Raw genomic sequence first — 25,206 nt, 5'->3', positions numbered from 1 at the left:
ATTATTTTAATTTGAAATTTTATTTAATTTTAAATTAAATTTTATTTAATTTATTTGATAAATCAAAAATGGAAGGGAAAGGATTGAAAGGAAGAGAGAAAAAGAGATGCCTACAGCCTTACTTCATCATTGTCAAACTTTCCCCCTGCAGGTGGGGGAACAGGGACTTGAACCCTGGTCCTCATAAATATATGCACTCAACCAGTTGTGACACCACCCAACCCCTTTCCCTGATTTTAATGGTGAGTATAGTTGTTTGTAGTAGCCTTGATGACTAGAATGATTTTGTAGTTTGGGTAGTAAACCATTTTGAGGGTCTGCTTATGCTCCTTGTGATATTTTTTCCATTATCAAACAAATAAACCCAATAATTCAGAAATATCATAAATGCTCAGGGTAGATCCATGCTGACAGTCAACAGATATTTTTCTGTGTTTGTCTATGTACTACTATGCACTTTGGGGTCAGGAAACATTTAAGGAACAGACAACAGCTAGCAATTTGTACTGCTGCATGAAATGACCGTCTCTCATCTCAGTTAATTTTCAACAGTTCCTTATGTGATTCCTTTGCCTACTAATAAAACTCTACCAGCCCTGCAGCCCATAGCTCCATCATTCTGGTTATGTTTCTGCTTCTGTTTCTTCTCCTGAGCCCAGCCTGGCACAGCAAATCCCCTTAAAGGGTTTATATTTAATGGGGAAGTAAGATAAAAATAATCAACAACAAAACATTTTATTGCTCAAATTCTCTACATTCAACCAGACAGCGAGTCTTATTGAGTCCCTTTCTGAAATGTCTTCCACTTTTCTTCCTAGCCTGTCTATACTACTTACACAGTTGTGGTTCAATAACTTTGTTCCAGTGTCTTACAAAAGATTTTCCACTTGAATTTTTGCCTCTGTTGTCTTTTCCCCACTACTCTGTCCTCCACATTGTTGTCATTATTTATTTATTTATTTATTTATTTATTTATTTATTTATTTATTTATTTATTTTTTGCCTCCAGGGTTATCACTGAGACTCGGTGCCTGCACTATGAATCTACAGCTCCTGGAGGCCATTTGTCCCCAATTTCCTTATAAGATAGGACAGAGAGAAACTGAGACATGTGGGTAGACAGAGAGGGGGAGAGAAAGATAGACACCTGCAGACTTGCTTCTCCACTTGTAAAGCAAACCCCTGTAGGTGGGGAGCTGGGGGCTCGAACTGGGTTCCTTGCACAGGTCTTTGCGCTTCCTGTACTATGTGCACTTAACCCATTGTGCTATTGCCCAGCCCCCTTGTCATTATCTTTCTAGATTAGAAAACTGTTCATTCCATCCTAAGAGACTTTCTCTGGTTCCACTGCCTATATACCTGGTGGCAAGTAATAACAGGTTCCAGACGAACTATGAACATTCAAAAACTGTGTGCTATATTTGGATTGTTTGTGTGTTTTTAACATACTTCTGGAAATATGAGCCACAATTTTAAACAGTGTCTCCGGGAGCCGGTTAAGTATCTCTGAATAGAGGATAAAGTCCCAATTATTAGTACAACATAGAAGATCCTTCTTAATCTAACCCTAAATCAATATTCCAGATTTACTCCTGCTTCTCCTGATCACTTATTTCCTTTACACTCCAGTGACCTGGCACTGCTATTCAGTCAGACAAATTTCTTGGGGTCATCTGTTATTCTCTTCAAGATCCTATTATTGTCAAGATTTTTCTCCTCTCCTCCTTTCTTGCATCTTTTTTACTTTCTTTGGTTTGTATATTCTTACTCTAGCTTGAAAATATAATTCCAATTCTATCTTCTAGTGAAGTGTTGAAGCATTTCCTAATGGCCAAGAAGAAGCAATCACTGCATTTCCTGTGTATTTTTTTAAATATTTATTTATTTTCCTGTGTATTTTGAGTATATTGCTACGACTTTATACAAATAGTTGTTTCAAAAACAAGTATTGATTAGCCACTGTACTGTACCTATTTGCTTACACTTCTACTCCAGGAATAGATGTATATTTCTTGATGGTGTAAGAATGATAAGTCTACCCTTGCACATTTGGTGTCATGTAGAACACCCCATATGTAATCAGTTTCAGTAAATGTTTGTTGGATGGATAATTAACACAAGGCAGGCTAGAACAAGTTGCAGTTGTGTCTAAACCTTAATGTCTGTCAGTTTTTGCTCACATTTATATACATTTAAATTCTCTAAAGACAGGGCTGGAAATAGTTATGCAAAGAGAAGACTATACAGACAGGGGCACAGAGAGAGGGAGGATGAGGAAAATGAGGAGGAGGAGGGAGAACACCTTCAAGAGAGAGAGAACACCTTCAGGACAAAAATTACCTGAACGCTCAAATAAAGATAATTACATTTCCACTTATTTGTATGCCTTATTTGCCAACTAAAATTTTACTCAAAATGCTTAAATCTGAAAGATTATTAACTTGTCACATCTTGGCTTAATCTACACAAGCCAAGTTCTAGATGCTTACCTGACAAGAACCCTCACCTCCCAGTAAACAATAGTCCTTTTGTAGCACTTTGGGAACCTGTTCTGTGGAGGTGAGTGTGCTGGGACTAAAAGGGGGCCACAGAGATGGGGGAAAGGAGTCTTGATTTAAAAGCACATGTCTTCACTGACAGAAATAGAGTAAGTTATTTTTTTAAACGAATTCAGAAGTTAGCCCATTTGATACATTCATAAAAGATCATAAAACCTTAATGTTCAACAAAACTAATCAGGAAGACTGACTTGCTAGAAGCACATTTTAATCCAAGTTTACAAAGCACAGATTCTGAAATGCAGAGTATATTTCTGTTTAACTTCATGTAAAAAAAACTAAATCCTAGAGCTTTGTTGTTTTGAAGAAATGAGTAAAAGCTAAATATTGATATGAAGTCCTTGCTAATAGTGACTGTGATATTCACCTATACTGGGGGATTTTACCCCTTATGCCAATATAAAGATTGATGCCAAGATCAACTCTAGCACTGATAAGGTCTACAATTCCAAATTACCCAATGTCATTTAATTATGTGTACAATCAGTTTTCTATCCTTCAACAGAAGATAGGCATGTTTGCTTGGTTTAACTCACAGGGCTGCAATGATGGCTGTTTCAAAAGATGAAAGTAGTACCAGAATGTTAACATTACAAGCTGCTAGATGCAATTCAAGTAGAGGTGGTCATACTACTTTAGCTATAAAGATCATTTTATGAAATAAAGTAATTCTCAAGACAGAAAGTCACCCCACTAGAAACTTTTAAATTACTAGTACAGTTAGCAAAACCCAGAAGTTTTGCCAAATCCTAGAATGACTGATGAATAATAATAAGTGACAAAGTTTGTTACTAGAGCTTCAATGCTACATGCCAACATTCTCAGATTGAAAAACATAGGTAGATAGAAAGACATCACATCATATAAGCTCTCTCAGTGCAGTGGGGGCTGGGCTCAACCCTGGGTCCAACAGAGCTAGTGTGTTCCCTCACCAAGCTAGCTTGCCAACTGTACCTGATTATTCATATAAAGATATGGTTAAATTCACTGAAAAATTAATTAAAAGTTGTGAGGAAAACGATGGCATGAGAGTCGGTATTATTTAATGATTTTCAGTTTCCTTATAACTTAGTGCTAAGGAATAATAGTATTTTTTCCTCATGACGGCTACTAATAGCTATATAATTTTATGGCATATTTCTTTTGTCTCAGAGCAGAAGTGACTACACTGGTTCTTCAGTGGTCTAAAATTATAGTGAGTGTTTAATATTAAAATTTCCAGACATATCATCAACATATTACCTCCTTTCTCAATAATAATTGAGAGTCCGTTTCTAGTGCCTTCAGATAGCCTTTGCTGAAATGACAGCAATCAGATCAAACACATCATAAGTTATATTTCCCCCTTCAGTATGACGTAGAGTGCATTGTAGTGTATAACATATTTTATTTTAAGTCACTGCAAAAAAGACTTTCCTGCTCAGATGTAACTGTGACCACTATCTGTAAACAGAATAGATCTGCTTATATTGAGACAATAAATAATACTTATGGTGATTATAGATATTTATACTAATCATCTCTTCCTATCTATGGGACACATTTACCAAAGATATTTGTATTCTTTAGCTGGCTAAATTCCCCTGACAGTTACCATTTTAAAATCAATTGAAATATATAATTTCACATTTATAAACAGAAAGTAAAACACTTTATCTGTAACTTAAATTCATGTAACAATATGTAATAACAATGCCAAGGAGTCATTAGTGAAACTATTTACTGATAAGCATATGAAACAAACAATGGTGATTCTTATCTTTTTCTGAATTTTAAGGCTTGATATAGAAGCAAATACTGTTTCTTAGGATTTATAAAACTTAACTTGTTTTCAATTTGCTAGCATTTTGATTATGATTATGTAACTATGTTTTCAGCAAGAATGTATTTTCCCCTCAGCATCATCAATATTATTGTTAGTAATTAAAAACATTGCTAGTAGAGTAATGTCTACAGCAATATAATCACTAAAATGCCATGGGAATACATTGAAATGGATCCTGGCCACAGACAATATCAAGATTGCTGAGGTACACCACAGGCAACTTTTTTAAAAGCCTGTTTTGTAATAAGCAAAGAAAGCTGAGGCGCTAAATCATGGTTTACTACCCTATTTGCCTCAGAGGCTCTCTGTCTTTGGTACTGGGCCTCAGAAATCAATTTCACACACGGCTGCTATCAGCATTCTTTGAGCTACTAAGACGAAAGCACTTTGTCCTCTTTTTATTAAAACCAAGCTCACTTTTATCTCTGGACTCCTGCTTTGTGCTTTCCTGTCTTTCCTTTCTACTTTGTCAGTGTGAGAGTTAAACTGTCTCCTGCCTCCTTCCCCTTCATTTCTAAACTCCTTGAAAGGTTAATCCACTGCCACAGCACCCACTTCACCAACACCTCCCAATTCCTTAACACTTTGCCTTCTAGCTTCTGCACTATACTTGAGTGACTTGGCTCCTCTGAAATTCATCGGGCTCCCATAATTCACCACATTCTATGACTTTCCCTCAGTCCTTGGGGTGGGATAGATTCACTGGCATGTCTAGCTGTGACTAAACGTCTGTTCTTCTCCTGCCTTTTCTTACTCAGCTCTGGGAACGTCAAGGTTATTTCCTGGGGTTTCTACTCACCTCTTTACTCTCTCTGCGATCTTACCCATTTTCCCTCACTTGAATTCTTTCCTCTTCATTAATGATTGGCAAAAACAACTCTACTCCCATCTCCAGGCTTTGATGTCTTCTTAACCAAATGCTTGTACTTTAAATACATCATGTCCAGAACATGATTAAAATTTGGGTCCCAATCCTTCAACAGTCATTCTTCTTTATACTCTTGGACATTTCAATAAAACATTTTCCCTCTGCCCAACTTCACCTACCCCCCCCCCCCCCAGTTTCTCATGCACACGTACTCAAAGAAATACCTGTATCATATATTTCCCTTCTGTAGTGCATCTCCTTTTAAATTCACTTTCTTCCATTCTATCACCTGGTGCCCCAAAGTGTTTCCTTTTTGTTGTCTATGTGATATGCAGCTGGTTTCCAGGTCTTCTTTCACCTCAAGTCAGGTGAGTCCCTCTGAACAGTGCAAAGTGCATCCGAGAGCCAAAGACAAGGCTAGAATGTTGGCCAGGGGTAGCGCCTTGAGAGACTGGCGCCTGAGTACTGAAAGCTGAATCCAATGAGGCTTTCATGGTGGATATGATCTGTTTTGAACTTTACCTGTTTATTTGGCTCTCAAAATATTCATGAGATACAACCAGTTTATGTAAACTTTCAGGGAAGAAAAAAAACACTAAGATTTGAGGATAAACAGCTGCTATAAAATAGTTGAGACACAAATCCACCTTACAACCACTTCCTCAGCAGATAAAAATAATTTAGACCCTCTGTCTAATTAAGTAAGTGAGTAACTATATGGGTAAATGAGTCATCTGAACAAGAACTGGCTGTCTCAGAGAAGCAGAAGAAAATAAGACGAACTGCCTAATCGAACACAATGGCCATCCAGAATAAGTGAAATAAATAAAAGATAAAATGACTTGTATATGCAGAAAACTGGATAGCCTCAGAATATCTGTCTTGTTTTATTTTGTTTCTTCAAATTAAGTTCAGAAAGGTTTTAATTTCTATCTTGTACAGAATGTGTATGGTTTCTATTATCAGAGTAGAAGTTTATACATTCAAAATCTAGTATACTACACTTCACGTTATACTAGATCCTATTAACTGAAATCTATGTGACACAATAAGATAGCCAACTTCACAGTATGCATCATAATCCTGTCTTTCTCACAAACACACATATAGCATATTTATTTAAAAATTACAAACTGCATTCACAGCAACTATATGAGTTATCTGGACTGGTACAGTGCTCCTATTTTATTATTTTGGGTTGGGCTATTGATTTTTTTTTTCTTGCTAGAGCACTGCTCATTTCTGACTTATGACAAGATTGAACTTGGAAACCTCTCCCCCACCCTCAGGGATGAAGTCTGTTTGCATAAACTCCCATGTATCTCCTAGGCCCTTAGGATCCCTGTATCAAAGAAAAGAGGTTCCTAAGTTGTTTTTGAAGGGTCAATAAAACATCTTACAAATGTAAGAGACAAATGCACTGGTAAGTTAGAACCTTTTAGATATTCATTTAGTTCAATGGTTATCAAGTCTGGCTATATATTCAAATCAAGAAAGTTGGCACTATCTGGACCCTTCTCCAAACCAGCTCAATCTAAACATCACCAGCTGAATCTGCATATTGTGGGTGAGGGAGGTTGCTGATTGCCCAGTTATTTTCTGTTAAGAGCTCCCAACATGATTTTGGTGCAGAGTTAGAACTCTAAGTGAAACAAGTATTTACAAGTGAATTCTAGGATGACTTTATTAAACTAACTTTTACTTTATTCTGTTTTAGACTCCCTGACATCAACAGACTCAAGATCCACTCTCACATTTATAATCCCACTTTTCTTTTTTTTTTTTAATTTATTACCTTTATTTATTGGATACAGACAGTAAGAAATCAAGATTGAGAGGGAAAGAGACACCTGCAGCCCTGCTTCACCATTCACAAAGTTTTCCCCCTGTAGGTGGGGAGCGGTGGCTTGAACCCGGGTCCTTGTGCATTGTAACACATGAACTCAACCAGGTGCACCACCACCTGGGCCAGGCCCCAAAAGTAATTTGTCTGTGTATTGTTTTTGTTTTTTTAAACCAGAGCACTGTTCAGCTCTGGTTTATGGTGGTATGGGGGATTGAACCTGGAACTTTAGAGCCTCAGGCATGAGAGTCTGTTTGCATAACCATTATGCTCTCTACCCTCCGCCCATCCCACTTTTCCTTCTCAGACCCCTTCTTTAATTTTGCATATGAGATTTCAGTTACCAGGCAAAATAGTCAGCTGCCTTAAATCCAGGAAAAGATATGGGGCTGGTTTCTGAGAAGGAGACAGTGGAATTTCAGCTTTGGAGGGAGGGAGTGATGATAGCTGCTGATAGTTATTGGGCACTTACTACGTGTGAGATATTGTGCTAATTATGTTACATGTTTCCCTAGAGATGAATGCTGCTGGTGGTCCTGGTTTTGCAAACAAGGAGACTGAGGTATAGAAACTAATAGAAAGTATATACTATTTGACTCAGGAGTTGAGTTCTGGATGTTTGGCTCAAGATTCTTACCAAACACACCAGTTGTTTTCAAACTCTGGAGTACATTAGAATCACCTGTAGCGTTAAGTGCGTGGATCCAGGTCCATAGATATAAACGAACTTTGGGCCCTCAGGATTTTAACAAGTGCTCAGCTGATTCTGATATGAACCTAAGATAAGAGACCGGTACATTGTATTGTATAGTGTGCAGATATGAAAACTGAGGTAGGATGTAAGGGTGGAGGAGGTGCAGATTAAGTTTGGGTGGAGTTACTGGGATTTTGGTGGAAGGAGTGGTGTGTGGTGATACAGATCAAGAAAGAGGCGTGAAAGAACACCCCTAAAACATACAACCTTTTAAACCGAAATTACTTTAAATATTAAAAAAGAAAGAAAACTGAGGCACATACACTTTAAGAAGAAAATCCTAGGCAAGGGGCATTGACCTCCACATGGGCCAAAGCTGAGGTAAGTTTAAAGGACAAACTCTTAATGTGTCAAACTGACAAGGCAGGAACCATCTGCACCAGGGGGCAAAGAGCATAATGAAGGAGAGTGGGGAGGAATCAAAATCACATTTCTGCACCTGAATCTGTAGACTAGCTAGATTCTCACTGATCAGTTATTGCTAGACTCTGATACAATATTTTAGCAAATCCAAAATGCTACACGTTAAAGTCATTATTATGTTATGTATCATTATGGATTTTCAAAATCCTCATTAAACTGTGACCTGCTGTTAATTATAAGAAACATTCAAATCGCTAAAATGAGGGGAAAGATTTTTGTATCTTACGATTGATGAAATATGGTACAAACAGTGAACTCTAATGAACTTGATTCTGAAATCATGAAAATCACTCAGCACATTGGGGAGGTTCCTGCTGACAGAATCCAAATAACAGAGTTCCAACAACATGGAAAATAGTCTGTACTGCATATTTTAGTATGATTGGTTTGCTATCAGAATTGAATACACATACACTAAGAGTAGAGGAATTCAAGCCACCCCTTAGGTTTTAGTATTCAGATATCTGTAAAATGGGCTGTGGTTAGGCTTATGTACCTGACATAAATAAATAAACAGCATAGCACTTGGCACGTAGGAGAAGACTGAAAATCATATTTTCCCCTCTGCTAAATCTAAAAAAGATGTTTATGTTATTTGCAATTATATTAGGGAAAGGAAAAAGTAGATGACCAAAATTAGAATCAAAATCATAAAGAACAAATGATTTAAAGCACAGTTGTCTATTTGATACTGTTCTGAGGCAAATCAACATATGAGGTGAGGACAAGCTATAATCAATTGTGTACTAATACTGATTAAAGATCTATGTATCTATTGATAAGTAGAATAAGAAATTATATAGAAAGGGGAAACATAAACTAGAACTTGGACTGGATTTAGTGTATTGCAAATAAAGGAGTGGGAGGTGTGGGAGGGAGGGGGGATTTCAAGTCCTGGTGCATGATGCTGAAGGAAGAACTAGGCAGGGGGTGAGAGTGTTTTGCAGACCACTGAGAAATTTTACACACGTACCAACTGTATTTACTGTAGACCATTAATCCCCTAATCAAAATATTTTAAAAAACAAAATTATATATCCATAGGGTTCTGAACACTTGATTAAAATTTTGACTCCTTTGCATTTTAATTCATAAACAATAAAGGATTTATGACACATTAGTATACATTTTCTTTAATAAAACTTGTGGGTGACTTTTTCAATCACATTTACATTTTAACATAAAATGACAGATTTATACATTTCAGATATGGTTTGATTATATGCTGAAGACCTCAATCCAAACAGAATCAGAACAGAAACTTAAACTGAGACCTCCGATACTACATGACATTTTACCGAAAGTTTCGGCAACTTTCAAAAGGAACTCCACATGTGCAGCTTATATTAGATGTGGAGGACAGTAAGAATTAGAGAAAAGATATTTTCTGGTTTCTTTTAGAAAGATTTATAACTGCAGCATGAATCTGAAGAGTTGAATAGGGCACTGTTTGGTGACAAAACAGATACATAACCACATGCGGGAAAATACTATAGTCTCTGATGGTAATAATTATCCCGAGGTATAAAAAAGACTACATGTTATGGGCTTTGTGTTACATGAGGGTCATAAAGCTTTCAAAAAGTTCAGGAATGCCTCTTTGAAATAGTCGCTATTATTCTGAAAGGTTCACTGAGAATGAATGAAAGGTTAAGTCACAATAGGGTGACAATAACTTCAGAAAGGGTGGGCTGGAATTTAGTCTTTCCTAAGAGAATGTCAGAAAGTAAAAATCTATGTAGGTTACATTTTTTGAATAGGGATAGTTTGGATAAAATAATTCATTCTTTCACATGCTCATTCTATAAGTACTTGAATGCCTACTCAGTGCCAGCCTATAGGTTGTATGCTGTGCAGTAGGACCCACAGCCTTCGCTAGCACACAGCAGGAACTCTTTGAGTCTTGGAAGCATAAATGTGTGAGGAAGCAAAGTACACAAGGGGTTTAGGGAATTTTGTAGTCATATCATTAGATGCTTTTATTTTCTTTTTCTTTTTTTTTCCCATTGCTACTTCGGGCTTTCATGGCCTCTCACTAGATGAGAAGCATCCATTTTCTAATTGTCCTTTAACTTTATTCTCCAAGGCTCTCCATTCCATGATGAATGATGGCTGTCTTTCTGAAACATTAACTTGGGTCAAAGCTTCTGGGTAAGGCATGGAGATTTTGGTAACCTGATTCTCCTCCAGCCATTGGGATTCACTCACTATTCCCTGAACTCATTTTCCCTTTTCTTTCTTTGTGTCTCTCCCTACATAATGTCCTCATGCTGGAATACCCTTTTTCCTTCTTTCTTCAGCTCAGTAAACTTCCACTAGTCCCTGAGACTCACCTTAGATGTCTGTTCTTTTATTTTTCCCATTGCATCCTTTTCTCTTTGAACATAATTTTTGCTATGCCAGACACAAAGCCTGGGACACTGTAGACAACAAATGACTCCCCCCACCACACACCCAGTTTCCTTCTTTATGCTACTGCAACATCATTTAGACAGTCTGAGTTATCCTTCTAAAATTTGGTTTCGTATCTGTGAGCTTCCAGGAGGTATGATTATATTTAGTTCATTTCTGTCTTCCCCACCAAGAAGGTGTCTGGCAACAGTGATAAAAATAATAAGAGAAGGGGCCCAGTGGTCATGTGTTTGTTAAAGTGTGTATGTTATAATCCACAAAGACTTGGGTTCAAGCCCCTAGTACCCATAAGCAGGAGGGAAACTCCATAAGCTGTGCAATGCTACTGCAGGTGTCTCTTTTCTCTCTTTGTCTCCATCTCTCTTTCCCTGTCTCTATCAAAAATTAATAAAATAGGGAGTCGGGGGGTAGCGCAGTGGGTTAAGCGCATGCGATTCGAGCTCCTGGCTCCCCACCTACAGGGGAGTCGTTTCACAGGTGATGAAGCAGGTCTGCAGGTGTCTATCTTTCTCTCCCCCTCTCTGTCTTCCCCATCTCTCTCCATTTCTCTCTGTCCTATCCAACAATGACGACATCAATAGCAATAATAACTACAACAACAATAAAAACAAAGGCAACAAAAAGGAAAGAAATAAATATTTTTAAAAAATAAAATAAAATAAAGCAACAGTAAAACAAGGGCATAGGATAGTGTTCCAAAAAGCTAAATGTGTTTACATATTTTATTTTGCTATAATTATACACTTGGCACTTTTCGCTTATTCAAGTAAGCTTTCATTTCTTTTGCTGATAAAACAAAATTGCAAAGTTGGGAAAATCATGAACTCTGTGGGGCTGTGAATTAGCACTCTGCCACTACTAGATGAGTATCCTGAAATATATCTGCACCTCAATTTCCTCATATTAGAATGTGAACTATAACTGTGACTTTTCCATAGTGTTATTATGACAGAAAATACATATAAAGTGCAACTTATATTGAAACAATCATTTTCCTATTATTTATGAAACTATGGTGATAAATTTTTTCTGTACATTCTGTCTACCTGAGAGGCCACTCTCATTCAATTTTATTGGAATTTTAACTATTTATTATTAATAATTCCCTGGACATACAAATCTGACAACAGAGTATAATGCGGACGGTCCCTATGTCCACAGCTTTGCATCAGAATTTACTAATGAACTCATGATCAATCTTATTTCATCCTTGTCCCCAGACAACCTTTCATGTTCTTTTTGAAATGGATTACAGACACCAAATACCAAGAGTGTTTCATTGAAATATTTTTCACACTTGAAAATTTAATTGCTTAATTTTTAATTAAGTCCATTTAATTTTAATTAATCTATGAAAACTATAAAAACTAGAAGAAAACATGAGTTCCAAGTACCTAGAAATTTCAGTAGACATAAGCTACTGGGTAGGTTTCTTTAAGGTTTCTTGTGATCTACAGTCAAAGCAATCCCACTGGCATGAATCCCTGGCATCACACAACTGAAATCAGAGAGAAATTCTGACTGCATAGGTGAGAATGTCTTGGAGAGAGGCAGGTTGGATTTGGAAGCAGGGATATGGCAAAGGCATTGGATAGTAAAAACCTCTTAGCTGAGAGCTGAGACATGCTGATCACCTTGCTGATGATCACAGATTGACTTGTAAAGCTCCTATACTCAAATAGTCTCCACAGAGTAAGATAAAATTCTTTGAATAAAACCTGCTGACAGTACTGTTCTATATGCTCCTGACTGGTCTTTTATTCACTTTTAAGTGAAACTGGTTTAAAATTTTTGTACGTTTGGAATAGTTTTAAGATGGAAAAGACACTTGTTTATGTGTTACATAAACACAGACAAATTCATACACTCATGAAACTTAGGTTTCAGTATTACTGAGAGAGGGATACGGAAAAGAGAAAGGAAGAAAGAGAGAGAGAGGGAGAGAGAGAGAAAGAGAGAGAGAATTTAACACAAGATGTGGACTTAAATGTAAATCTTATGTGTTAGAGTTTGTCTAACACATCCTTTCTTGAGTCACTATAAATAATGAATTAATGTGTCTATTTCCTTAGGCAGAGATCCCCTTACATCAGTAATAGTTAAATAATACAGTATAGTGAAAACAATACTGTGACAGCAACATGAAACCAGTGGAAAGAACTGACCAATTAATTCCTGCCCTTCCCTTTCTCCCACCCAAATTCTGTCTGTTATCATAGGTAGAAAAGTCTATATATACCCTGTCTGTTTTGTTTAACAGTGTATATGAAGTACCAAACAGTGTCTGAGATAGAACAGACTCATGAATATGCTATGTTGCACTGAGGAAAAGAAGCAAACATTTCTTGGAAATGCATTATATGCAAGATATAAGAGGAAGTTATTTTCACATAGACATTGCCAATTTTTCACACTTTCATTGATAGGGAAACTAAGAAGTGAGTTTATGGATAGGTCACAGGACTAGGGTAAGAGACTAGTTCTATAGACTTTGGTCTCTTTTCTTGCCAGGTCACTTTGTTTACATACCAATAATGATCTTTGAATTTCAACTCAAAATGTTTTTCTGATAGCTTTATTGATTCCTTGGTTTCTTCTTCTCTTTTTTTTTTTTTTTTTTCCTCCTCCAGGGTTATTGCTGGGCTCGGTGCCTGCACCATGAATCCACCGCTCCTGGAGGTCATTTTTCCCTCCTTTTGTTGCCCTTGTTGTAGCTTCGTTGTGGTTATTATTATCGCCCTTGTTGACACAATTCGTTGTTGGATAGGACAGAGAGAAATGGAGAGAGGAGGGGAAGACAAAGAGAGGGGGGGAGAGAAAGATAGACACCTGCATACCTGCTTCACCGCCCGTGAAGCGACTCCACTGCAGGAGGGGAGCCGGGGGCTCGAACCCGGATCCTTACGCCGGTCCCTGCGCTTTGCGCCACATGCGCTTAACCCACTGCGCCACCGCCCGACCCCCCGACCCCCCGACCCCCCAACCCCCCGACCCCCCCCTTGGTTTCTTCTACATAGGCCATTTTAACATTTCAATCCACTTCTACCAAGACTACTTTGGCTGGCTCTCATTAAAGGCTTAGTGATTACACCAGTACAACAGGAAAAGAAAGAATTCTATTTTAAAGGAATATAGAATCAATGTCAAAAGATCCCAATTCCAAGATCCAGAACCCAACCTACTAGGTGTTCCTGGAAAGTATACCTCAAATCCCTCTGTAAAGACTTATAGTTTAAGGGGACAGGTGGTGGCACATCTGGTTAAGCATACATACTATAGTGCTCGAGGACCAAGGTTCAAGCCCCTGTTTCCCATCTGCAGGGGAAAACCTTCACAAGTGGTGAAGTAGAGCTGCAGATGTCTCTATCTCTCTCCCTCTCTATCTCTCCCCATCCCCCTCAATTTCTGTCTCTATCCAACAATAAATAAATAATTTTTAAAATAAAATAGAGACTTAAATTTGAAAAGAAAGAAAATCCATTTAAAAAATTTTTAAAAGACTTATAGTTTAAGGTTACAAAATGAAAGGCATAGAATAAGTAGTTACTTTATTTATTCAAACAATAAACTAAGATAACATGTTATTCCCATCTTGATGCTTGGAATATAAAGATATTCAAGATAAAATTCACTCCTGCCTTCAAAGAGATGCCAGACAACTGAAGTCACATTTCACGCTACTTAAAAAATTTCTATTAGCTCTATAATACTATGAACTTATATCTTGGAAATACTTATTTGATATCTCAGATCAGTCCAAGTTCAAGTGAAAAGTGAAAGTATGGGACATATATGGGACATAAAAAACTATATTAGGTCTCAATATCAAGTAGTTATAACAACTGTAATGAATGCAGCAGGCTGTTTCTTTTTAAAACATCTCTCCAATGTCACGTTAGCACCTGAACAGTAGGAGTTCTTATTGTTTCCATTACAAATTTTATTTCTGGTTCTATTTATGAAGTATAATATCTGAACAACAGTCTGGAAGACTTCTAACAGTGGCTGAGATTACAGTCTGTAAAGTAGGCTGAGAAATTGGACACCCTACTCTACCATACCTGACTATGAGAAGAAAGTGAGGTATACTTATTTTATTGGACAGTTTGAATTTATTATAGGTTGCTCATAATTTCCTGTCTTGTTCATAAGTGCTCTTGGAATTATGTTAGGATGTCTTAGGTTATCACACTCCTTTGCCCCAACATTTATGCCAGCATACCAAACTAACTTACAGTCCCCAGACCAAAAATTGAAGGGGAAAAATACCCACAACTTTAGTTAGAGAATGGCAAAAGCTTTGGAAAAAAATCTGAAAAAGTTATGAAGATGAAAATGGAAACTCTGTGAAAATTAATGTAGTGTAGAATTGGCGAACATAATACTTATTTCTTTAAACAAATAGAACAAAGAACCTGCTTATGAGGTGTACCCAAATAATTCACAGGTGGTGAAACTATTAGAGTCCTGCAATTTTTTGTCTCAGAAGTGAAATAAATCTCCTACATTATAAATGGCTTATACTTGCACACATGAATTTTCTGTTTTGCTCAACTACCCCCATCTCTGCTTTTCACCCCCCCTTTTGGTGTTACTATAATTAATATTATGTTTTATGTCTGACAGAAAGAGTAGAAGAGAAAGACAAGAATATCACTCCATCCTATGGGTTTCTGAGGATTGAACTTGGGGCCTCATCTAAGCAAAGAATATGCTTTGCTGGTTGAGTCACCTCCCAGACCAAATAATTTTAATGATATCTTTAGAGAAAATCCAGTGGGGAAAAATGATGCCTCCAATGGTAATTATATCAAGTTGTCAGAAAAGGCATGACACATTTTTGCATAGGAAAACAGAAAAATATGTCATAACTTTTTGACAGCCCAATATTTACAGAAATACAACCCCAAATATGTCTTCATTTTTTAATTTTGTTTTCTGCATTTATTTAAGTTATTACAGATTAAATGCCATAAGTGGAAACTTTTGAATTCTGCTGCCATGATGTTTCAATATCTACCTAGATACTGGTCACTCATAATTTTAATTTTAATTTTCTTTGAAAAGAGTTTTCCCTCAAAGGAATTATATTAACTAAGAAACTATGCTAGTGTTCTCTGCTGTATATAGTTCATATATTCTGAACTATGAAAAGTGTGAAAAATGTAATGTTTAAAATGAAATACTGACTGGTGGTAACCATGAATATATTAATGACCCTATGAGAAGTCATGATTTATACTTATATGTGGACAAGAGACTTAAATAATGTCTGAACAGGTATAAAAGAGCTACTTGCAAAATGAATCATTTTATGGGGTAACCGAAAGTAGTAACATCTACCCCAGAAGGATTCCCCACAGAAGTATTTTTGAAATTTTTAAGAAGTAACTCAAAAACAAAATGTTCGAAAAACTGCCAAGTTTCTTATTACAAAGATCATGTCTTCTCTATTTTCCGTGGGGCCTCCCTTTGTTGGATATATAATTGATGACAGATAGATAGCTGTCACGTGAATGAAAGTAAGCATGATGTCTTACTGTTCTTTGTGGATTGCAAAGCACATCATCTCCTAGAATGCTATATTTTCCTCGTGCTATCCTGAAGAGTTAGGTGGGATGGACAATCCTGCATATGCAAGGAATCGAAAGCTGAGGGGAGTTAATTAACTCGACCAAGATCACAGCTGGGACCAGTGCTAAGGATAAATGGTTATATGTAGAGCCGGCAACTTTTCATGACACTTAGATACCTCCAAGGAATTATATAAAAGATAGTTGTATATGTATACTTAAGAAATAATATTCTTTAAAAAAAGAAATATATTCCATCTTCTATGCTGGTGTATTACACATCTGTTTTCTTTTTGTATGTAAGGCAGTGTCCCTCTAGGTCACTCATTCACTGGTTTATTTGTAGACATTCTGTCATTGAAACAACAACTCTTAGTGCCTCCATTTCTGCTTTTCAGTATCATTTTATATTTTCTTTGATGCTGTACTTGGGTCTGTGTGGTTTTATGTCCTGGGCTTTTTAAATTTATTTTTCTTTTTTTGGTCTGACTTTGTTTAAGAGATTTCAATTGGTTATCAGAGTGATCCTGACTTTTTATTATCCCATTCACTCCTAAGTTCTTTGTCTAAAAATGCACATAGGCCCATTTTCCTATTCTTCCCACAGTGGTTCATGTCCCCAATTACTTAGCATATTTTAGGTATGCAGTAGGTCACAAACCACAAAGATTAAATCGCCATTAGGATGACATGGCATCTTCTTATTTTAATTTCCTCTATGATAAATGGAAAGTGGTAGTGCTGCTTACAAGTAAGTACTAGCATGCATTGCATTTAAATTTGAAGCACATGTTATTTTAAAAAGTTTTCTGTTTAACAAACAACAGTTTCCACCAAACCTCAGCATTTTAACACAACAAAGGTTGATTTCTTGCTCGTGGTTAAACAAATGCTCACAAATGTAATTCTCTGAGAGCAGCTGTGTGGGGCTCTGTGCCATCTAGTCATTAAGAGATTGAGGCCTTCCATTTGCTGTCTTTGTCATTCCTTCAGGCCCTGAAGTTCTCTACTGTATTTTCTGCATCCAGTGGAGAGGTGAAGAGAGGGTGCTTGGTATTTGGAGAACTCTGTGGGAGATAGGAGGCCTAGAAGTGCCCTACAACACTTCTAACTACATTCCACTAACCAGAAAGAAGCAGACTGCATCCGCTAATTACAGAGAAGTTTGGTAGCCCTAGTTTATCTTTCTTTCCAACAGTAAAAAAAAAAAAAAAAAAAGTTTTAGTGAATTCATAGCATCATCTGTTAAAAGAGAGTTGGCTAGGACATTCCACTTTTATAAACTGGCTAATCTAAATACAATACATATTTTTTAAAAGATATGGGGCTGCAAGGTAGTAAAGCCATGAATTTGAGTCTCAATATCAGTGGCAGTGTCTCAGCATCAGGGGAAAGCTCCATAGATAGTGGAGCAGTGTTGTTGTGACTCTCCCTCTCTTTATTTCTCCTTCCTGCCTTGTCTCACTCTCTATCTGAAATTATATATATCTATATCTATATATCTATATATTCAGGAGTAGTGGAATTGCACATAAGTGAGGCCCAGATGTCTAAAAAAAAAGATCTGAAGCATTCAAGTCATACTCTAATAACAGAATAAAAAGATCATTTATTGTGTGGATGCATATGTTTAACAGAGAAAGAATACACTGATATAAATATATATATGCATATAAAACATTTTCTTCCATTTTGAATTTATTAGGGTTGTTAGTTAGTGGCACCAAACCAGAACTGGTAAAGTGCTTCACATGTAGAATGGAAGTTCTTTATTTTCCCTTCCTCCTTGTACTTCATCACCTTCCAACAGTTCTCTGCCAACCCGTTCCTATTCCTCCACTTATGAACTCATTCAACATTTATTGTGATCTAATCTCTAGGCATTCTGGCAGATACAGAGGGAACACAAAGATAAAAGGAGCATACCACTCTTGAGAACTTTATGTGGTACACAGAAATGTCAGTATAATATGAGATATAAGATGGTAGAAATACATGCAAAAGTTCTAGAAGAAATTATACTTCAAAGTACTGCAGAAATTTTAATTATCTATGTCTCTGACCTATAATTACTAAACGCTGACTACACACATAGCATATATTAGTGGAATCTGGGTGGAGTTGACAAGCCCAGAAATTATGACATTTTTTCTAAAGAAAGTGAAAATAATTCATAACTATATGTGTGACTATGATTGAATGCTTATTAAATATCAGAAAACATTCCACCTGTTTTATAAATATGAAATCTCCTGAAATACAACAAATAAAGTCTCTGAGGTCACTGTTGAGTGCAGTGACTAGTTGGAATATTTTCTTGATTAGAAAACTTTAAACTGCTTACCATGCTGGGTTCCCATTTAGTAAAGTCCCTGTGTGGGGAAATCAGAACAGTTCTGCTTTATAAAATGTGGGTTTACATCTTGAAGTTCGGGAGTTGGGGAGATTTAGTCATTTATTTTTGAGCTCATGGAAAGAAGGGGCTGATAGCAACAGCTTACCCCAGTTAGCAGGCAGGCTCCCCACACAGCTGTGCTGGCCTATTTCAATTAGGATCCTGGAGGACTTACATCACCTCTGGTATGCCCGTCCTAAGCTGCTCATGAGCCAGCACTGCCAATCAAGCCAGAATTCAACCACATAGTATGGTTTTATGATGTAGACAGAAAACGACATGAACTTGTCTCATGCTGGTAAAAACACAGTTTGAAGCTAACTCTCTAGAAGTAAAAAAAAAAAAAAAAAATTAGTAAAAATGGCATGACTGTAAAATTTGATTTAGATACATTTTCCTGTGATTATCTCAACACACTTAGCCAGTAAGTTATTTATGATGACTCAAAGAATGGTCTCACTCAGGAAAAGACTGTGGATCTGGGGGGTGGGCAGTGGCATACTCGGTTAAGTGCACATATTACTATGCACAAGGATCTGGTTCCAAGCCCCTCCCCTCCCTGCTCTGCACCTGTAGGGAGGAAGCTTCATAAGCAGTGAAGCAGGTCTGCAGGTGTCTCTCTCCCTCTCTCCCTCTCTCCCACCCCTCCCTCTCAATTTCTCTCTGTCCTGTCAAATAAAAATAAAATAGAAAGAAAGAAAAAGGCTGCAAGGAACAGTGCAATCACAGTGCTGACACTGAACCCCAGAGATAACCCTAGTGACAATTAAAAAAAAAGACTATGAACTTCATGTTGCAGAGAGGTTACTTTTAGGTCACTCATGAAATCGTTAAGAAACATAGCAGAATATGCAGAGTGGAAAAAGAGTAGAATGAAAAAAAAATAGATTTGAGAAAGTGTCATTCCCACATCCTAAAAATAATAAATCAAGATCAGAACTGTCACCTGACCAACAAATGGGAGTATATGCACATAGATTTATCACTCCCATACAAAATCAGGAAACACTGAATGCATGAAGAATTAGAAAACCATCTGTAATCTCTATAAGACCTACTGTAGGTCTCTTAATTTTTTTCATCAACATTTATGATGTTTGTATATATGAGAAATAATAGGTATAAGAAACACAGAGATTCATAGGATACTGTATGTTACTGAGAAAATTTAAGTTGTACTTTGATTAAGTAATAATAAAAGGGAGACCAAAACACCACTCTATGTTTTATCTTAACATACTTCCAGGACAAAATTCATCAAAATAAACCTCATTGAAAAATGCAACAGTGGGTCAAGTGGTAGTGCAGCAGGTTAAGCGCACATGGAGCAAAGCACAAAGATCCTGGATTCCAGCCCCCCCCCCCCACTGTCCTCACCTGCAGGAGGGTTGCTTCACAAGTGGTGAAGCAGGTCTGCAGTTGTCTCTCTTTCTCTCCCCCTCTCTATCTTCCCCTTCTCTCTCCATTTCTCTCTGTCCTATCCAACAACAATGACATCAATAACAACAATAATAACCACAGTAACAATAAAACAATAAGGTCAACAAAAAGGGGGAAAAATAGTCTCCAGGAGCAGTGGATTTGTGGTGCAGGCACCAAGCTCCAGCAATAACCCTGGAGGCAAAAAAAAAAAAAAAAGAGAGAGAGAGAGAGAGAAGAAAAAATAAAAATAAAAATAAAATGCAACAAAATTCTCATTGTAACAAGTACAACAAACTAAGACAAGTAAAATATATTAAGTATAGGGGTCAGCCAGACTTAACTGACAAAATATACACAGACCTTGGCTTTAACTTTGGTTTTAGAATCAGAGTGAACTTGCACAGCAACTGTATCTGAGCAATATCCTATCTCAGGGTGCAGAGAGGACTGTGTCTTACTTAATAATAAATACATTATTTCTGTCTCTCTATCTCTGTCTCTCTCTGTCTCTGTGTGTGTGTGTGTGTGTGTATGTATGTGTGTGTGTCATGTGAAATATAATCTTTCAAGGAGAAACTTTCCTGGTATAACAGAGTTCTTTTGTAGTTCACTACTGACCACTATTGGACATATTTTCCTCAATATATATGTAACAAGAGGACTAGTTCACATGAAAATAAGAATAGGTCCAGAAACTGGTCCTGAAAAAACTGAAAGTACTACAAATTGAAGCCTGAGAAAGCAGAAATGTAGCTGGCCATGACTAGATAAGAAACTTCACAGAAACGTAGAGAAAAATATATTGAAAGAGATACCTAGATAGGTTTCACAGATTTCTGTGAAAAACCTGAGGGCTTGATTTAAACATAATCGAGGTATGGGGAATAAGATAAGGATATAAACAGTTGGGAGTCGGGCTGTAGCGCAGTGGGTTAAGCACAGGTGGCGCAAAGCACAAGGACCGGCATAAGGATCCCGGTTTGAACCCCGGCTCCCCACCTTCAGGGGAGTCGCTTCACAGGCGGTGAAGCAGATCTGCAGGTGTCTATCTTTCTCTCCTCCTCTCTGTCTTCCCCTCCTCTCTCCATTTCTCTCTGTCCTATCCAACAACGACAACAACAATAATAGCTACAACAATAAAACAACAAGGGCAACAAAAGGGAATAAATAAATAAAATAAAATAAAATAAAATAAAATAAAGGATATAAACAGTTATAGAGTGGTGCTTGTGTGAACACATAATGGAGCAAATCACAATTTGCTATAAATAGGATTTAACATTCATCCCCAGAGCTGATGGTGCTTCTTACCATCTAAGAGAGATCCACTTAGAGAATAGTGCAGGAGAGTGCCTGAGCAACTGATGGGAATGGGCTATTGTGTTTGACTAGTTTCTATGTATAAATTAGTGCAGAGAAGCAAAAGAAATTCAACAGAAAAACACATGTGCTTTATTATAATTCTGAGTGTTACTCTTGTAACTCCTACAATAGCAGGCACAAGCGCTTAAAACCACTTAGAAGAAACAAAAGCAAATGCAAATTTGGTTAGTGCCTTTCTGATAAGAAGTGATTTGACTTGGACTTTGGATGGATATATATGTCAATGGGCAGTCATAGGTTTCAGCCATGTTTATTTGCAGTTAAACAACTGGACAAAGGAAAGAGGAAAATAAGGAATTTTTGCATATGTGTTTTAATTTGACCGAAAATTAGGATGAAATCTTTTGCTTAGCACTACTGTCCCATTGCGTCTTCAAAAAGATCATCTCTTTTTTTGTGTTTTGCATGAAACTACAGGTGGTAACTTGAACAAGACAAAAGATGAAGAGACTACTTTCTCTCAAGACAAATGATGCAAGGTGAAAGGACTTTGAAAAAAAAAAGTAAGGGTGAACAGCACTAAATATATGGGTACAGTTAGGTACCAAGTCATGACACAGATGGTTCAGCCTTCAGTGATAGGAAGACTGGAAGGAAAAGTTGGGCTTGCAACTAAACAGAATCTTTCAATCTAAGTGAAAGGCACTTTAAAAAAAATCACTTTATTTAAATTGGTGCTGAGGGGGGAAATCTCTTTTAATGTGTAAAAATAAGTAAAGAAAAATATGTCACCCAGATAAAATTCTCTACCCAAATTAAGAGTGAGCTGAAATGACACTTCTAGTCTTGAGTCCACTGCTGATCAGAAGAATACAATCAGGCAAAAATTTTAATTTTTGGCCATAAAGCGAAATGAGTAAAAAAAGAAAAAAAAATGGAAAGAGTACCCACTACATGGTCCATATCTTTCATATCAAAAATGAAGTCTAAATGTCTCCAGCAAAGGTTATATGTATACCATTGCTTCCATTATTACTAAACATTTTACAACCAAAGTACAAAACAAACAAGGTGCTTTCTCTTTGTTATTTGACTTTCAGATTCAATTATAAGTTATTTCCTTAACTGTAAAAAAGATTTACTATGTCTTGTCTGCAAAGTTCTTGAGAGGCTCTGTTTTAATGATTTTTCAAATACCTAAATGTTTGGCACATCCACACGTAGGATACATGTCAAGAACTATTAAGTTTTGTTACTGTGCAAGGAGTATTATCAGGTGTTTATCAGTCATTTCTTCTTTTCTGCTATAACTCTCAGAATCCCAGCTCACTAAAGTGCAGACATAAAACAAACCTGGTTTTAATTTCATTTTATCTTCATAATAAAATTATTATACTTAAACAATATATGTCCTAAATCCTTAAATAAGCAAACATTCCTTTATATCCATATAAACTTAGATATATAGTCAGATACATATATGAATATCAAGATGTTAAAGAGGGATGTAATGCATTGGCCAAAACTTGTAGCAAAACAATTTATTCTTAAATGGACAAGTTTTTCCCAAGTATAATGAGATCATACTTCAATAGCAAGGTACCAAAAAGTGTTGTACAAGTCATTTGTTTCATGATGCAATTTTGTGGGAAAATCATTCATATTTTTTGAAAATCACAAAAGAAAGACAAGGTAAACCAATTGTGTATCTATAAGCTATCTGTGCCATATGGGGGGGAAAAAAGACACACCTTTTATAAATTGCTTGTTCTATGAGTCACAAAACCCACTTAAACATTCTGTTTTATGTGTTCTTCAGACCAGAATAAAACTTACAGTCCATTCATGTTTAAACCCCAGTTTGCCTCTATGTTTCTCTGAAAATTGAAAAGTATCCCTGTGCTTACATAGTTTGTAATAAAGGAGTATGATATTTTGGCCACAATGACACATTACTAAGGAGAGGGGATGTGTAAAATATTTCATCATTACCTAATTTTTTTAAAATTTATTTTCCTGTATCAAATGATTTCCTCCCCATCTTCAAGTTATAGTGCAGGTCAAATCTGTCAGACTCCATCCACCTCACCCCAATCAGAACAAAACATTGTTTTTCCCCATCAAAGACTCACTGCAACCTAAATAGTCACTGCATTTTTACCTAGTTCTCTTCTTGCCAGGTTACCTTCTGAGGAAGTTCTGGCATACCATACATGTGACAGGGAGAGCTACAGTCACTATTATTTGGAATCAATGTGTGCAAATTCTGGAATCAAACTTCCAGATGAGGTTTGCTAAACTGCCTGCCCAGAACACTCTGGTTTAAAAAAAAATGTGCATTGCTATTAATATTTTGAGTGTAGATTTTTTTTGGACAGTAAATGTTCATTTTCTGCCCGTAAAACCAAGTATGAGTCACAATGGAACATTTACTTTGAGTTAAAAAAAAATGCAGTGTGTGCTGATGTTCAAGAGCAGTGCATCTTATCACTGGGATTGTGGAAAGCAGTTATACAAAAAGTCATATGTTTTTTCTTCTTCAAAAAGGAGACCTGAGATCAAAGACATTAATCCTCAATTCATAAATACTAGCATTAACTTGTATCCATAGATAAATTGCAGTACTTATGAGCTCTAATTTAGATTGGCTGCAACAAGGGTGTCGATGCTTCTTTTACCTGGTCCCCTAGCACATGTGCACAGAGACAGATTTCATAAAAGACAGGAGGGGAAAGCCCCTCACTGCCCATCCGTCAAGAAATTCCAGGAACACCACAGTGAGATTGCTTGATTTCAGGGTGTAAATGAACCAAATTCTAAGAATACACATCACCATTTATACAATCCTCAGCCTCACCAATTTTCTGTACTGAACCTCAGAGTTCAAGTCTCAGTGTTATACATACCTCCAACAAGTTCCACAAAGTATTGCAGACTTTATTTGCTTGGTAAATTGGGGTGGAAGTTTTGAAAAAAAAAATTTTTCTGCTCACGAAAGTCACTTTACCTGGCGTTTGAAACACACACACACACACACACACACACACACACACACACACACACACACACACACACACACACACACCGCACCACACACCACACATCCTCAGCAGTGCCTAAAAGGTAAGTCGCAACATATCGAAATGAAAAGACATTTACCAGGAGCAGGAAAGTCAGAAAGAAGAGCGGTGTACCAGGAGTTGCCCGACGGCAGCATTCCATGCCTGAATCTTCGCCGGAATCCCAATCGGACACTGAATAAACTGCTAAATGCTCCTCTGCCTGCTGTCACATCCAGTACTGGTGCTAACACTCCAGCCCTGCCTATCAGCTTCCATCAGCCCCGCTCACATTTCCTGACCGAGGGGGTGGGCGAGTGGGTGGGGGGTAAGCTGAATGGAATCTCTTTCGGAGCAGGCAGCCAGCCAATCAGGCTCCTGCTAATCAGACATGCTGAATAACAAAGCCAGGGGTACAGAGAAAGTGTAACAGTACGAGCAAAAGAGGGGGAGGATGAGGGAAAAGAAAGGAGGGCAGAACGATCCCGCAGAGCAAGAAGAGAAAAGCAAATGATGCAGAATTGCAAAAGATGAAGAAAATCTCTGTGCTTTTAACGAACCTGGTTAGTTCTTTGTGCGATACACTTCTACTTGCCATTTGCTTGTGCTGATGCCTGTTGCTTTGTAAAGTACAGTAGCTCCCTGTGACTCTGTATTGTTCCATTCAGGAGAGAAACTTAATCCCTGTCAATATATAACATATGCCATACGGGAGAAGAGCCATGGACAAAACCTAACTTAATCTGCCCTT

The 25,206-nt window shown here is 37.1% G+C and overlaps 1 protein-coding gene across 4 annotated transcripts in view; it reads right to left on the bottom strand.

Moving 5' to 3' along the window:
• The window catches only part of ADAMTSL1 (ADAMTS like 1), a 1,221,418-nt gene that overhangs the window by 500,151 nt on the left and 696,061 nt on the right, over positions 1 to 25,206 (bottom strand). For 2 of the 4 annotated variants that reach the window (XM_007535759.3, XM_060199612.1), the window contains exon 1: positions 24,556 to 24,818. The exons of the other annotated variants lie outside the window; for them this stretch is intronic. In XM_007535759.3, coding sequence (XP_007535821.1) covers positions 24,556 to 24,618 — 63 coding nt within the window. In that variant the 5' untranslated portion in view covers positions 24,619 to 24,818. Of the gene's footprint in view, positions 1 to 24,555; positions 24,819 to 25,206 lie in introns of those variants that run through there. 4 annotated transcript variants of the gene reach the window in all.

The sequence above is a fragment of the Erinaceus europaeus genome, chromosome 10, assembly GCF_950295315.1.
Source record: "Erinaceus europaeus chromosome 10, mEriEur2.1, whole genome shotgun sequence".
Lineage (NCBI taxonomy): Eukaryota > Metazoa > Chordata > Mammalia > Eulipotyphla > Erinaceidae > Erinaceus > Erinaceus europaeus.
Note: the sequence above shows the minus strand (reverse complement) of the source record. Positions and strands in the feature narration are given on the sequence as shown.